Source organism: Halichoeres trimaculatus, unplaced genomic scaffold (assembly GCF_033239565.1).
Source record: "Halichoeres trimaculatus isolate MK-OKI-2021-1 unplaced genomic scaffold, fHalTri1.1 fHalTri1_scaffold_8, whole genome shotgun sequence".
NCBI classification, from domain to species: domain Eukaryota; kingdom Metazoa; phylum Chordata; class Actinopteri; order Labriformes; family Labridae; genus Halichoeres; species Halichoeres trimaculatus.
The window spans coordinates 24,720,368-24,734,442 of NW_027437186.1; the positions used below are offsets into that span (position 1 = coordinate 24,720,368).

Here is a 14,075-nt window from a genome sequence, read left to right on the forward strand (position 1 = left end):
TGATCTGACGCTGAGGGTCTGTGATGCTGGCTTCACTTCAGTGAGAATGGGAATGGGCGGAGTTCATCTGCTGCTGCGGATTAAAAGCATTTTCTGTTCCTCCCAGTTCCTGAGACCATTGTCTGATTATGACTTTAACAATATCTCTAGATTTATTGAAGTAATATCAGTGGTAGTTTTATTCAATTACAATGAATTACAAGTACACTCTATATGTTTTTTTCTGCTCCTCTTTATGAGCCTGATGTTCAGTACATCCTGAAAGACTAATTGCTTGAAATAACGTCTGGATGTACAGAAAATCTAAGCCTGCTACTGGTGAGATGAATCAGTCATAGTGCAAGGACACAGTGAAAGCATTTTATTTTGAGGAATAAAAATTTCCACTAGACCACTAACTCTGTTTGATATTACCTTGGCTTTCTGAAATAACACTGTAGTCTGCTACCACTCTCCACATGTTGCTCGATTACATTATTAAGCAATGCTTATCATATGAATGGAGAAAACTCGGTGTGATACAGATAACACAATTTTCACTTTGGTTGTGTGTGATGCTGCTGACAGCATGCCTGGAAAAATGCTTAATTGATGAGTATTATGTGGAGGTGGAGACTGGCTGGGCTGGAGACTGGTGGACGACTGGTGGACGAGTGGTGGACGGGATGTCGTCATCTAATTTCTTATGGACCTTTTTGCACTTTCTATACTCTTTCTTACTTTTGTTTTCTTAAATGCTGCGGTGACTCCTGAATTTCCCCTCGGGGATAAATAAAGTCTTTTCTATTCTATTCTATTCTATTCTATTCCCTCTTAATTAAATTGTTTGCTACCTCTTTTTTTTAACCATTCCTGTGCTGAAATAATGTATTTTTGTTACTTAAAACACATATTTCAAAATGCTGAATTCATTATATTGTTATGTGTTGAATTTACAAGCTAAATAACAGGAAGAAAGACAAATTCACATCTCACGAGCAGCTCCTCGCCGTACTTCGCAGTTTCTGTGAGTTCTCGCGAGAAAGTCATCAAGTGGCTTCCGGTGTACTGTTTGTGTACTCGAGGCAGGGAAGCGCACCGTTGTTCTTTCGGTCAGTCATTTCGTCAAATTTAGTCATTTTTTCTGACGGTATTTGTTGAGAAAGAACATTTATACGAAGGTAAGATCAACAGCAACGTTTTCTTCTGGCTTTTCTTTCAGCCATTTATGGATAATAGTCGCCCCTACGCGTTGACTGTTACATTAACGTCGACGCAGGAGGGCCTTGCTAACTATGCTAGCCGAAGCTAATATGAATGTTGTTGCACATCCAATGTTTTTCATTTCATTTCGAGCAGACACGGCTTCGGTTATATCAGATATAAGCTTGGACGCAGCTTGGGTATTTTTAACGAGACTATTCATATCCAAGTTACTTAAATGATGCAAGATGTTAACTGTTAGCTTAGCTAACGTTATAATTCAGCTAGCCAACTTTGATGTGTTCTTTATCGAAAACCCACAGATGTCGGACGACTTGGTCAAACAGTTGAGCAACTACAAAGCCCAACTACAGCAAGTTGAAGTTGCTTTGTCTACTGACCCGGACAATGAAGATCTACTCAAACTCCAAAAAGATTTACAGGTTTGTGCCTCTATGTGAACTCCTTTTCATCTTGGTACGAAGATATAAGAGGTTAACAAGAGTAAAGCTTCCTGTATGTGTACCCAGTAAAGCTGATTCTGGTCTTGATACGATGCATCATTAGATGTGTTTGATGTGAACACGATTTAGGATCCATATCTTCCATCATTTGTTTTTGAGACACTTAAAACCAGTTAACACTGAGGTGTTTGCCCGTTTAAAGGAACTGGCAACTTTGATTTGAAATAGTTCGTGTAGTGACTTTTTAGGATATGTCACTTCTGAGAAAATGGATACATTTTGTTGTCCCACTAATACACATATGTTTGATTTTATTTCCAGAGACAAAACATTCCAGTCTTTCTCTTTTAACTGTAACACACTGCTTCATAGACATGTTTCATGGTGGCATTCCTCTTCACTGTGTTTCTTTTATAGGAAGTTATAGACTTAACAAAAGATCTCCTGACCAATCAACCCACTGAAAGTACTTCCAGCACTAATGGCACAGAGCCCGTTCCTGTAAAGCATGGCTGGAAAGTGGGAGACAGGTGTATGGCAGCCTGGAGTCATGATGGACAGTGAGTATCATCAGCCTCTTGTCCTCAAAAGATGTTATTTAATGCAAGTTGAGCTCTGTATTCAGAATTTGCTAAAATTACATTAAGTTTCTGGTGTTTTTTTCACAATTGACTCCAGTTCCCTAAGAAAAAAAACAAGATATGTCACTTCGTAAAAAGCATTTTCTGAAAAGTAAATGGATGCATCTAAATAAATTACAATATCCCGCAACAGTTAACGTCAGTCCTTCAATTCTAAAAGTGAAGCCCATTTATTATTCCGATTCAGTACACACAGAGTGAGATATTTCAAACCTGTGCCTTCTTCTGTGACACTGCTTAGGTGTTGCAGAAGCCCAGGCAACTTTAATAGCAGCCTGCAGCTCATTTGTGTTACTGGGTCTGGAGTCTTTCATCTCGCTTTGTAAATACCTCTATGGAGTTCAGGGTCAATGAGTTTGCTGGCCAGTCAAACACAGAAATCTCATAGTCTTTAACCAGCCTTTGGTACTTTGGCAGCGTAGACAGGGTTCAAGTCCTGCTGGAAAATGACACTAGCATCCACATAAGCTTGTCAGCAGAAGAAAGCATGAAGTGCTCTTAAAACCTCTCTATAATGCCTGTGTTGACTCCAGAAGTCAGAGTCTGGAAACTAACTTTTCAAGGATGTTTTATTTTTGATATGCACTTGTGTGTTCATCTAGAAGGTTAATTTGTGTGTTTTGACCTTGGACAGACAAGCCAGTATCATCTGTTTAATGTATGCTTTTACCTTAAGAACAACAGAAGTTTGTTTTGGTATTAGAGCTTTGTAGAGCTTGAGTCTTTGGCTCATACTCACCTGCTTACAGACGTGATTCTTTGGCAGGGTGTATGAGGCCGAGATTGAAGAGATAGACCGGGAGAATGGCACCGCAGCTGTTACCTTCGCTGAATATGGGAATGCTGAAGTGATTCCTCTTCAGAATCTCAAAGCAGTGGAAGAGGGGAGGCGTTCTGAGGAGGATGGGGGCGGCAAGCCGAAATCAAGGTATGAAAAACATCTTGTCTGAAGGTGCTTATATATGATCATTTATACTCATCAAGACTAAAGAGGGAAATATTTTCATTATGATACTGTAGATCACTGAAAAATAATGTGTGAATTTTGCCTTCAATGTAACTAAATTTAGTTAAAGTTCCACTGTACAGTTTTTAACAAAACTGAAATTGAAACTACAGCCTCTATGTTGCCTACAAAGACCATCAGTGACACAACTGGTGACCTCTATATTGTTCCCATTAAAGCCTGAAATCACAGGTGCAGGGCAAGAAAACAAAAGAAATATACATTAACATTATACTTATATGAGTTTATCAACAATCTATCTGAAGACCATCTTTTGTTGGCTACCTGTTCAATTCCCCAGCACTCAGAACATTGAAAACATCACTGCTGCTGAAATAGTCTTTTGTTTGCGCTTTCCATTGCAAATCTTCTTGAGTGATACATTTGCCTGTTAAACCAAAGCAGGATAATACATAACACAGTATATCAACAAAAAGGAAGAGTGTGTTGGCAAACAATCTAAGGTTTGGCTGAGCTTCATAAAATTATTATGACAGTATTATAACACACCATTTAATTCAGCAGTTGAATGACTGCATAGGAATCTCGTTACATTCGGGTTACAAAGGCAAAATTAAACCCATGTCCTCCTTTTTGAAGACAAAAAAAATCATAGGTACAAATGTTTGAAATGCATTTGCATTAAATTCGAGTTCAGAGAGCTCTCCACACCTGGTTTCTGACCCTGTTTGAACAGAACATCTGTTCACTTAATGAACAAAGAAGAAAGTAGAAGAATGTCACTGTGCTGGGGCAAGATTTGCTCTAACTAGATCTAATGCACTATGTTTCTGTCCAAATTGGGTATTTTTGTGTGTGCTTTTAAGCCAGGGCTCTGGAAACTCCACTCAGGAGTAAATATTTAATCCCTATGCGCTTAAGTCTCCTCTTATTGTTCCAGCAAAATTAGTCAAAAAGCGCCCAAGGGGGATGGAGACTAAAACAACAGTCTGATGGCTCAGCTTGTTGGAACTGAATTTACTTTTACTGTAGATGCTGTTTACCACTTAACAATTCTATTCAAGTGTTAACCAGCTTTCTTTGGCCAGGTGATGAACTGGCTGAACATAATAAATTGAACTCAGAGGTCTGACATTCATTTGGAATAATTTATGTTATAACCCCACTTTTGTTTGGAGTTGTGTTTTTTTGTTTCATGAACAAGACAAAGTTTGTTTCTACTGTCTGTGTCTTTTTTAGGAAAGAGCAGATAGCAGAGCAGAGAGAGTATAAGAAGAAGAAAGCCCAAAAGAAGGTTCTGAGGATGAAGGAGTTGGAGCAAGAAAGAGAGGAGCAGAAGTCAAAGTGGCAACAGTTCAACAACAAAGCCTACTCAAAGAACAAGAAAGGACAGGTATGTCATATCTTTTACAGGACTATTTTGGTGGTGCTGTGAATCCCACAGTGCACTGAGGTACCACCCAACTGCAACTGTAGACTTGATGTGTTTTTCCTGTTACCCTGTAACAAATAAGATGGTGAAATAAAAATGACTGATATTAATTTGTATCTTCTTTGTTCTCAGGTAAAGAGGAGCATTTTTGCATCTCCGGAAAGTGTAAACGGAAAGGTGGGAGTAGGAACATGTGGCATTGCAGACAAGCCAATGACCCAGTACCACGACACGTCAAAATACAATGTCAGACATTTAATGCCGCAGTGACCTGGTTTAATATGTATATTATAACCCACTGTATACTGGCTGTATCGGTGCTTCCCATTGTGTTTATACATGGTTTAAGTTTCTAAAGTAAAGAAAGCTTCGAAAGAAATTGCTTGCACACCATTGTTTGAAATATTGATGTAGTTTTCTTATATATTATGTAGGGACAACAACAAGAATCCAAATGTAGGGGATATTATTACCCTTTTCTGGAACACCTGTTATGTGAGAACAGGAAGTAATGTTATTGAAAAGTGGTAGAGTTTACTTTTGGTGTCCAGGTTTAACTGAGGCCAAATACCTGCTAAGATGTGTATAGATAACCATCTGTAGATTAGGTGTGTAAATTACAGGCTGGACTCAAAAGACACGCTGACTATTTATAATGATGATTTGAGATGGCTGAATTTACATTTTAATTTCTGTATATATACAACAGTAAATAAACATTGTTTTGTTTTCAGTGTTTTTATGTAATTGCTTTCACCTTCTTTTTTTTGTCTGTTTTTTACATTCTATTTCAGCTGGTCCTGTAGGTGGCAGTAAAAAATTGTACCATTTCATGAGCCGCATGCCGAAAATGTAAATGCAACTCATTTTCTAAGTCAAGGCTGGTTTCTTTTTTTCATTCTACCTGTTAAGTCCAATATTTGTAGAAGAGCTTGTGAACATTTTTTGTAACACATATTTTCATGTACAAAAACTGCAGGAAAATGATTATATCAACACTTCAAGTTGAGATTCTTAGCATTTATTTTAGTGTGAAAACTTAAAATAAGGACAACACTAGTTTATGTCTGGGTGGTAGAGGTTTATTGAGATTCCAGGGACAGTTTTCAGGAACTGTTACAAAGTTCTAGCAGGGGACCAGCAGCACATTTTGCAAAAAAAGTCACCTCTGATGGCTGATTAAGCACAAGAGAAAACATTCTGGAGTGTGCTTTGACATAGCTTCTTAACACAAGTCTTTTTCATAGTGCATTTTAAAGTTTCCCAAAAAAGGTTGGGGAATGAAAAGACCTGTAACAAGGAACTTTGTGCAAGAGTCATATACCCATGTTAAGACACAATTTGGTGGTAACTGATTGGGACTTGGACCAGAAAAATGCAGATAAATGTCTTATTTGGTTTTGATGGAATTTGACAGGTCAGTAGTGAGATTCTATATCAAATATACATTAAATTACTCATGGGAAGTCAAAGTCAAATCAAGGATTTGAGCTCACTCATTATCTGTAATGGTACAAAAGATACAGTATTAAACATTGAAGTATAAACCAAAATTTGTGTTCTGTAGTGTTTATGTTCTTCATGCTACAGACATTTTTAAGACTTGTCAATCCAAAGCACATTACACCATGATTAGACAAGCTACATTCAACACACATGCACCATAGCTTCTTTTTTTTCTTTTTTTAGAAAATCAATTACAATCATTTTTACGGCTGATTATTAAGAACTACTTGAGCAAGTTGAAAACTAGCAAACCGCTATTTGGTGTTGGACGGACAAAATAGTGCGCTAAACGCAGCCAACATTTAAGATAGAATAAACCTAGATGTGTTATTGCTTTAGCTTTGTGCTTGGATAGCTTATTACTTTTAAATAAAATGGAGTTTACGCACAGTGTGAAAGAGATTTGTCATTCTTTCAACGAAACATCTAGAAATGCATTCAACTTGTAGCATTTGGGATTATTTGGTAAACATTTAAAAAACAAAGGAAAAAACAGCAAAGGTTTTCTTTCATTCAAGCATGACCAAGAACTAGCTACAGACAAATTAAATATACCAAAAATAAATATTATAATCATATGCAAAATAAATTAGAACAAAAGTGGATTTCACCTCCTGTTTGGAAAGACTGTTTTTCAGTCAAGAGTTGGGGACACCACCTAATCAAATGTTGGTTGTGGCTCCTGAAGCAGAGGTGATAGGAACATTTTGGAATGCAGACATTGTAGCCCTTGCCACTGACTTGCACACTGACAAGAAGTGCTGCCTGGATATTTTATCCAAAGAACAGGGACAATGTTTTTACAAGGCAAATGGAGCAAACCTTCCCAATGGTGAGCTTCTAGCTGGTATTGGGTGTGTTTGTGTTTTTGCTGGTTTCAAAGGATTAACTTGACTAAAGGTTGACTTTTCCCTTCAGTTTTGGACACTGGTGCGATAACCAGTCCTCTACAGGATCACTATTGAGTGCAGGTACAGAAAATTGAAGCTGGTAATGGGTTCAGGGACATTCAGGTGATTGGTTAAGTCAGCTCTGAAATGTGTTAACTGTTTATTGCCAGAGAAGTTAAATTTGAGGCTTTTCACTTAAGTGTTTCAGACTGATGTAAAGGAGCCTGTGGCTCTTGGAAGGAGACGTTTTGAACTTTTCGACCAAGTTGGACTTAAGGCTGGTTTACAGGTTGGAGTAGACCTTTGATTTGACAGGTACGGGTGAAGTTGAGACTGGTTCTTCTGAAGACAGTTAACATAAACTGAGAGGGAGAATGGAGCTGAAGGCTGGTTCTTTGAAAGGTGAAAGCCATAGAGACTGCAGCTGTAGTGAGAGTATAGGCTGGTGGTTTAAGCAGAGTAGGCCAGTTTTAGACTGCAGGTGGAGTAGCCCTCATCACTGGCTGAGCTCTGCCGGCTGCTGTGGTCTTCAAGATCACTTGCACCACTGGTGCTTATGCTGTCCATTTCTCCATGGGAGAACTCGGTGCTTTCCACATCGACCTCAATCTCCTCTGCTCAAAAAATAGAAAATAATTAGGTACAGTTTTTGTGAACCAGGCACTTCTATGGCTGCTTTTATCAGTGTTAATGGTGACACTCTTAAATCAGCACTGAATGCATGAACCTCAGTGATAGTGTAAAGTTTACTCTGATTCAGACACTGACCTCTGTCAGACTCTGAGCGGTCAGAGTCCATACGAGAGCCCACGCTGTCTGTACGGATTCTCTCCCTCTCTCCATGAGTCTGCAACTGGGATAGCTGCCTCTGAAGGTGCCTCTGCTCCCTCTCTAAGATCTCCAGCTGGTGCTGACTCCTCCGGTCTGTCTCTTCAAGTTTCTGCCCAGAGAAAAAAAAACAGTCAGTTCAGCCCTTTTTAGTTTTTAACATTCACAAAATTAACCCAATCAGAGTTTGTGAGTCCACACACAGTCCACATTAGCTCCTCGAAGTAATCATTTATGAATGGTCATCACCATAAGGACTACACTACGCGAGATGTTCCTTCAGGTTTGCATTCTATATTCATGGGGCCTGGTTAGCTCATATACTCGTCTCATATGCAGCGATGTGAGGTTAATATGTAGTTGTAGCTGCTGTCAAATGTGACACCTCCTGTGCCTGGTGATACATTATTCAGCACACAAGGAGAGTGTGTGTGGCTGGTGGGAATTCTTCAGAAAAGCTGGTGTGAGGGGGAAAAAAGAGCAAGATCTTTTTTGAAGTTTGCTAGAAAAATGTATTTTGGCTTTTTCAGTATCAGGTTTTGGTTTATTTTTGGTGATGAAATAAAATAAAGCATACTGCACATAGTTTACCAAAATAAGAAAAAAAGAGGTCCAAAGATGCCTTTTCAGCCTCAGATTCACATTTATAGTCATTTACTTCACATCAGTGAGATAAGTGACCCTTGACAATTGAAATAGGGGACTCTGGCTGCTGCAGTGTTACTGAAACAAGCATTACATGGAGAAATATTTAGGAAGAACAAGCATGCAGTCAGTTGCCATCCCTACCCAGAGTGCATTGCACAATGACTGCAGCCTTCAGAAATTCTCAGTGTATAAATCTAGTGTATGTCTTTGTACAAAAAAACATGTAGAGGACACTAATATTAGTCTAATATAGTCAACATGTCTTTATCCTTTAAGTACACCTATTTAAATTTGTCTTTTTGCTTTATGGAAGCCCTTGTCCTGAAAAATTTAATTTGTTGTATTTTTTCCTGGTATATATAAAAAGCAAGTCTTTTGTCCTTTCATTATTTTTGTACCTCTTTCAGCCGTGACATTAATGCTCCCCCTGCACCACCCTTTGACTCACATCCACAACCTCTGCTTCCAAAAATAAAACACAGCAGCATCTGGGAGCCACATTTCCTGGACCTCAAACAGAGAAGTCCAAAGTCAAATGTTAACATTGTGGGTTTTTTTATCCATGACCCCACTGCGATAAACTCCTACTGATTGACTGCAACCCTCAGTCATCTATCAACTGCCCCTTGCAGCTGAACTGGAGCCTTTCCAGACTGGGCTTAAAAAAAAAGAAGCCAATATTTCCAACTAAAAAATCTCTGATTCTGACTGCAGCCATTAGGGAAGCTAAAGTGTTGAGTTGTGGATACTCTGACACTCCAATATCATTGTGATCCTTTTATCAGTCTTGAGCACTATAGATTCACAAAGTGGTCTTTTCAGGATGATGGGTCTAAGGCAGATCCAAGGCTCTCTAGAGTATTATTAACATTAAAAAATACAGCCCCTATGTGAGAACTGAAAGGCAGATGAAAAACCAAAACAACCAAACAGGTAGAATAATAGAGTCTGAGGCCAAAGTTCCCCAAGGTGCAGTTGACTGAGAGCCATAAAAGAAAACAGATCATACAGAAGTATTTGTGAAAGCCCCTTTTGTTTCTGTATCAATAGATTTCTAACTCAGCAGCAACCCCTGGTTGCAAGAAATGACACCAATGAAGAAAAACTGCATTTCATCATTCAAGTGTCCACTTAAGGCTAGCTGCAGAAGTACTGGAAACCACATACATGCCAAGCCCCCCCCCCCCCCCCCCCCCCCCCCCCAAAAAAAAAAAAAAAAAAACTGTCACAAAAATGACTTTATTCTGAATAAGTCATTTCTCTAATGACACGCAGTACAGAGGGAACAGTTCAGAAGACATTAAGATTAAATGTTTACCCATTACAAGTTAGTATTTCCCATATGATTCCTTTGCAACAATAGACTCTACAACTCTGCATCAAAATATATGGATAATATCACTGAGACTACATCCAACTCAGCTTTAATGTAAGGTATCTGAGAGATAATTAAAACCTAGCTGGTGTCAATCTGTCACATGAGATATGAGACATGAGCCATACCCAACTAAGAACAAGAATAGGACTTTCCTTCTTTTCATCTGAAGTTCACATTATGATATGCTGTGGCATGCTATGGCAGCAAAGCAAGTTGGGGTGCTTGAGACTCAAACATAAACTAAATATGGAGCTATCTGTGTGAACAGTGGATCTACACTGTATCACTGACATTTCCTATACAGAGTAGCGGCCTGTGTCTCAAGGAGGAAAGAGATACTGTGGGTCATCGAGTGTAAGAGCCATAATACTAGGATGCAGCTTTGTTGATAGCTGAAATAAATCAACTTAAAAATCTGTTGACCAGGAGGCTTTTTGTAAGGCATCACCATGGGTCCAAACTGAGTCTGATTCAAAAATGGATCCCTGCTCTCCCTTCGATATCAAAGTCATCTTTTGTAATCCTCCAGAACTCACTGCAGCACTTGATATCTCTCAACTCTCTGTATATTTGAATACATTTCTGTACAGCACTCAAGTTTGTGTGCTTAAATGCATTTACAGTGATGCAACAGGAGAAGCTGAAAGGCTTGTGAACTCAGAAATCTCCTTCAGAACAATAATTGAGAATATTTAACACATTAAAGGCTGATTTGCATTTATTTGCATTTATTTGCTATCGTGCAGGGTTGCTAGTTGTCTGTTTAAGATGACTGATCATGATAGTGTTGCGTTAATCACACCCCCCCACCCCTTGGCTAAAAGTGTAATGTTACAAGGAGACTACCACACCTTGATGTGTGCTTTGGCCTTGTTGAGCAGCCCCAGTGTGGTGTGCCGACTGCAGTCTGGTCCCAGAGGGATCAGTGACTTCAACCTCTCCAAACACAGGCGGAGATGTGCTCGTCTGTTGTAGGAGACGCAATGATTAAGGGTTAGTGACAAAGAATGCATGCAAATATGAGGATTATACATAAATATATTACAAGAAACTTGCGAAAATTTATTAGCCTCCTCTGAAATGATTCTTATAACGTCATAGTTCCATTTTTCCTGCTCACCAAATTTGATTTGTAATTATTTACGACAACTTCACTTTGATTAGTCCTGATCCATACTGTTCATTTAACAGTGAGCAATATAACAACTGAGGGTTTATCTGTGAATCCACTTTGCTTGCTGACCCCATTAACTGACGCCTGCCATAGTACATGTATGGATCCCTCTGGTCTCAGATCCTGTTTCAATCCACCAAGGCCTCTGAGCCCTTGGTCTGATACATGCAGAGAAGGACACTCACTACTCCTTCAAATAATGGAGTAAAATGTAGGTCACGTTGTGATGTCATCTCTTCTCTCTGCATTGGCCACCATTTTGAAATTAAAAAAACATAGTCCGTGAAACAAGCCTTCCTCTCAGGGATGCTGTTTTTCTCACCGTCTGTATTCTCACACTTGGTTTTCTGTTAAATACTGGGCATTTAATTTTAGATTAAATGAGTCCTGACATTTGCTTTCCACTCAGAGCAGATGCTGCTTCATCCTGGAGCAATAGAAGCAAGCTGCTGTAAGATTTGCAGAGGAGAATCTCTCAGGAAGGAGCCCTGTTGTCTGGAAACAGACGGTTCTCATTTGCTGACTGGGGAGATGTCTGCATGTCCTCCAGGAACAATGCTGCCACTGAGGCTACATCACACCTCCTTTTTATTTGCCTTGCAAAATGCACACTGGTGTGATATACATAAAGGGAATGATGACATGGTTGACTTGAAAAAGCCTTTTCTGAGGTCCTGTGATGATAAGAAGCTGATTTTTATACTGCCACAGTACTAGTTTTGAACTAGTGGTCATATTTAGCAAAACAGCACAATATGCAATCGTGACAGGATGGAGAGAGCTTTGAGTTTATCAGCATGAAGCTCCATTCTGAGACAGCTGGCTCTTAAAGATAAACTCCCTTTGCAACTCACTGCTAAAGTAGTTCAAATCCAGTAAATTCAATTTTTCTCTTCTCCTGGTTTGACTTTTGCATGACCACATTTCAAACTTAACTTGTTTTCAGTGTTGAAACCTAACATAACTGCATTAGCCACAACTCACTTTTTTCATTTTGTCCTTTAATACCTTCTAGTGCAGGCTCTGCATTTTAAAGCAGGTCTCATAATCATGCTCACAAATAACTGGTGCAGTCCCATATTACTCACCTATTTTTTTCCAGTTCATTGTGCGCTGATCTGTGGAAATCAAAATATATGTGTAAAGATGGTGTTATACAAGCCTTAATGTGACAAAATGCAGCATGTTATACAATCAGTATGTACAAACCAAATCCAATCCATTTATATAAATACATGCAGTAATGTAGGAATGATTTTCATATATGAGCCTACCATACTGCAAGCAGTTTTTTATTAGAAATAACTATTCACCACATTGTCTTAAATAATGCCTTTAAATCTGTCCACCTCCATTGATGTATATTTTTAGGATCCATGTACCTACCTGTTGTGAATATTATCTAGTTTCCTGTTCTTGAATTTGCGTTGTTTCTGTTGATGTGCAGTCTGGCCTGCAGGAAACGTGGAAGCATAGCCGTGCTCACATTCTGGTAATGGAAAAGATCAAGAGGATTACATAGATTGTACAGATTTTACAAATGTGCCACAAGCAATAGGCCTCATGAGAGCTTGGATTTGCATGATAGATGTGACCTTATTTGGCCTAAATTGTAAATCACATTAAAACTGTGTGACCAGATATACTCACATTTGATTTAAACTCTAAATACCAAAAGTAAGCAGAGTAGATAATTTAAAGGTACAAAGTTAAATTGTGTGTTTCTTTCATTTTTTCCAGCGACATCTGGGTGCAATGTTGCTTCTAAAATCACTTCTTCGTTAAAACACATTTATATTTAACAGTATTCTCTCCGTGTCCCAAAAATGTTGCCTACACTTCCCATGAACCCTCCATCCCAGTAACATACGACGTCAGACTTGAACCTGCGCGTGATTGGCTGTCTGTCGTGACTCTCGTGCTGGGAACATGTCCCTCGACCAATGAAAACTTTCCAATTTGTTCCATGTGGAAACCATGTGAACAACACATACAAGGAAGCAGCAGCTGCCTCGGTAAATGATAGGAGGGCTTAAGATTGGATTTTATTTATCGGGGAAAATAGAAATAAAGTGCAGTTTTCCGTGCAGCATTGTCCGCCAATGAAACATATGTAAGAAGAAGTTAAGAAAAATATTAAGATAGTTATAAAATCCTGACTAAGCTATTAAAGTGGAAATTGGATGCTCAAACACAACAAATATCTACATGTATTGACCCAAATGTTAAGATGTGCAACCATTTTTATCGTTATTAATACACGAGATACCCTGTGGTATCTGCCATGGTCTGCACGGGACCGGCTTTAATGGGAGCAGATCATTTAGCTGCAGGCTATTGTAATAAAATCTGTCTGAGGCGATGCAAATGCTTCCTGAATCCAAAATGAAGACATCTGTTCAACTTATTTCTAATTAATATTATTTTGCAAATGCATCCCCGATAAGAAAAACAGTTTTTGAGAAGCAGCTGAAATATTATTGGCTGTTGTCGGGCCAGTTCATCTGTCCGCTGCGCGTCTTTTGTCGCCTTCGCCTCTATTGTTGTCTGCTCGGCGCATTACGTGTTAATATCCCCTACAGCCCGTGTTTACTTACTTCCGCTGTTCTTCTCGATATTTTCTATGTAATGCGCCGCATCGAGCAGCACTTGCACGTTCTTCATAAAAGTGCCGATTTGGTCCATTGCGGAACATTTGGAGTATAAAACGTCGCTGAAAGAATAGTCGGACATCTCTCCGAAATCCTGCTGGTCCATGGACGCATCAGACTCCGACAGGACCTCTTCGGGTTTCAGCTCGCTGTGCTGTCGCATGTACTTTACCATTTTCACTTCAGGATATTTTAGGGGGTTTGACAAATAGGCAGAAACTGTTCTCCTTGTCCCGTCTGTACACTGAGCGGCTGACTGAAATGAACTAGGCTCGATGGAATTGCAGTCCTTAGCCTCAGCCACTTGCCCTACT

General features: G+C 39.2%; 2 protein-coding genes across 2 annotated transcripts; one reads left to right on the forward strand and one right to left on the reverse strand.

Annotated features, from left to right (window-relative positions):
- The first annotated feature begins 1,000 nt into the window (after positions 1 to 1,000).
- Positions 1,001 to 5,425, forward strand: smndc1 (survival motor neuron domain containing 1). The gene is made up of 6 exons (XM_074675926.1): positions 1,001 to 1,160; positions 1,506 to 1,625; positions 2,064 to 2,206; positions 3,054 to 3,215; positions 4,494 to 4,647; positions 4,819 to 5,425. The coding sequence occupies exons 2-6, from the start codon at positions 1,506 to 1,508 to the stop codon at positions 4,954 to 4,956; spliced, it is 717 nt and encodes a 238-aa protein (XP_074532027.1). The 5' UTR covers positions 1,001 to 1,160; the 3' UTR covers positions 4,957 to 5,425.
- Positions 5,426 to 5,757: 332 nt separating this feature from the next.
- LOC141795143 (max-interacting protein 1-like) lies at positions 5,758 to 14,075 on the reverse strand. Its single transcript, XM_074675925.1, has 6 exons — positions 13,708 to 14,075; positions 12,497 to 12,599; positions 12,199 to 12,228; positions 10,788 to 10,902; positions 7,851 to 8,022; positions 5,758 to 7,696 (listed from the first exon to the last, which is right to left on the reverse strand). The coding sequence occupies exons 1-6, from the start codon at positions 13,934 to 13,936 to the stop codon at positions 7,533 to 7,535; spliced, it is 813 nt and encodes a 270-aa protein (XP_074532026.1). The 5' UTR covers positions 13,937 to 14,075; the 3' UTR covers positions 5,758 to 7,532.

What these genes read in the sequence shown, in the direction of transcription:
- smndc1 (XM_074675926.1), top strand. Translation starts at nt 1,506, where the DNA reads ATGTCGGACGACTTGGTCAAACAGTTGAGCAACTACAAAGCCCAACTA. An exon ending in AACTCCAAAAAGATTTACAG is followed by an intron (nt 1,626 to 2,063) that starts GTTTGTGCCTCT and finishes TTTCTTTTATAG; the next exon opens with GAAGTTATAGACTTAACAAA. An exon ending in CAAAGAACAAGAAAGGACAG is followed by an intron (nt 4,648 to 4,818) that starts GTATGTCATATC and finishes CTTTGTTCTCAG; the next exon opens with GTAAAGAGGAGCATTTTTGC.
- LOC141795143 (XM_074675925.1), bottom strand. Translation starts at nt 13,936, where the DNA reads ATGGTAAAGTACATGCGACAGCACAGCGAGCTGAAACCCGAAGAGGTC. An exon ending in CTAGATAATATTCACAACAG is followed by an intron (nt 12,229 to 12,496) that starts GTAGGTACATGG and finishes TGATTTCCACAG; the next exon opens with ATCAGCGCACAATGAACTGG. An exon ending in AGGCCAAAGCACACATCAAG is followed by an intron (nt 8,023 to 10,787) that starts GTGTGGTAGTCT and finishes TTCTCTGGGCAG; the next exon opens with AAACTTGAAGAGACAGACCG.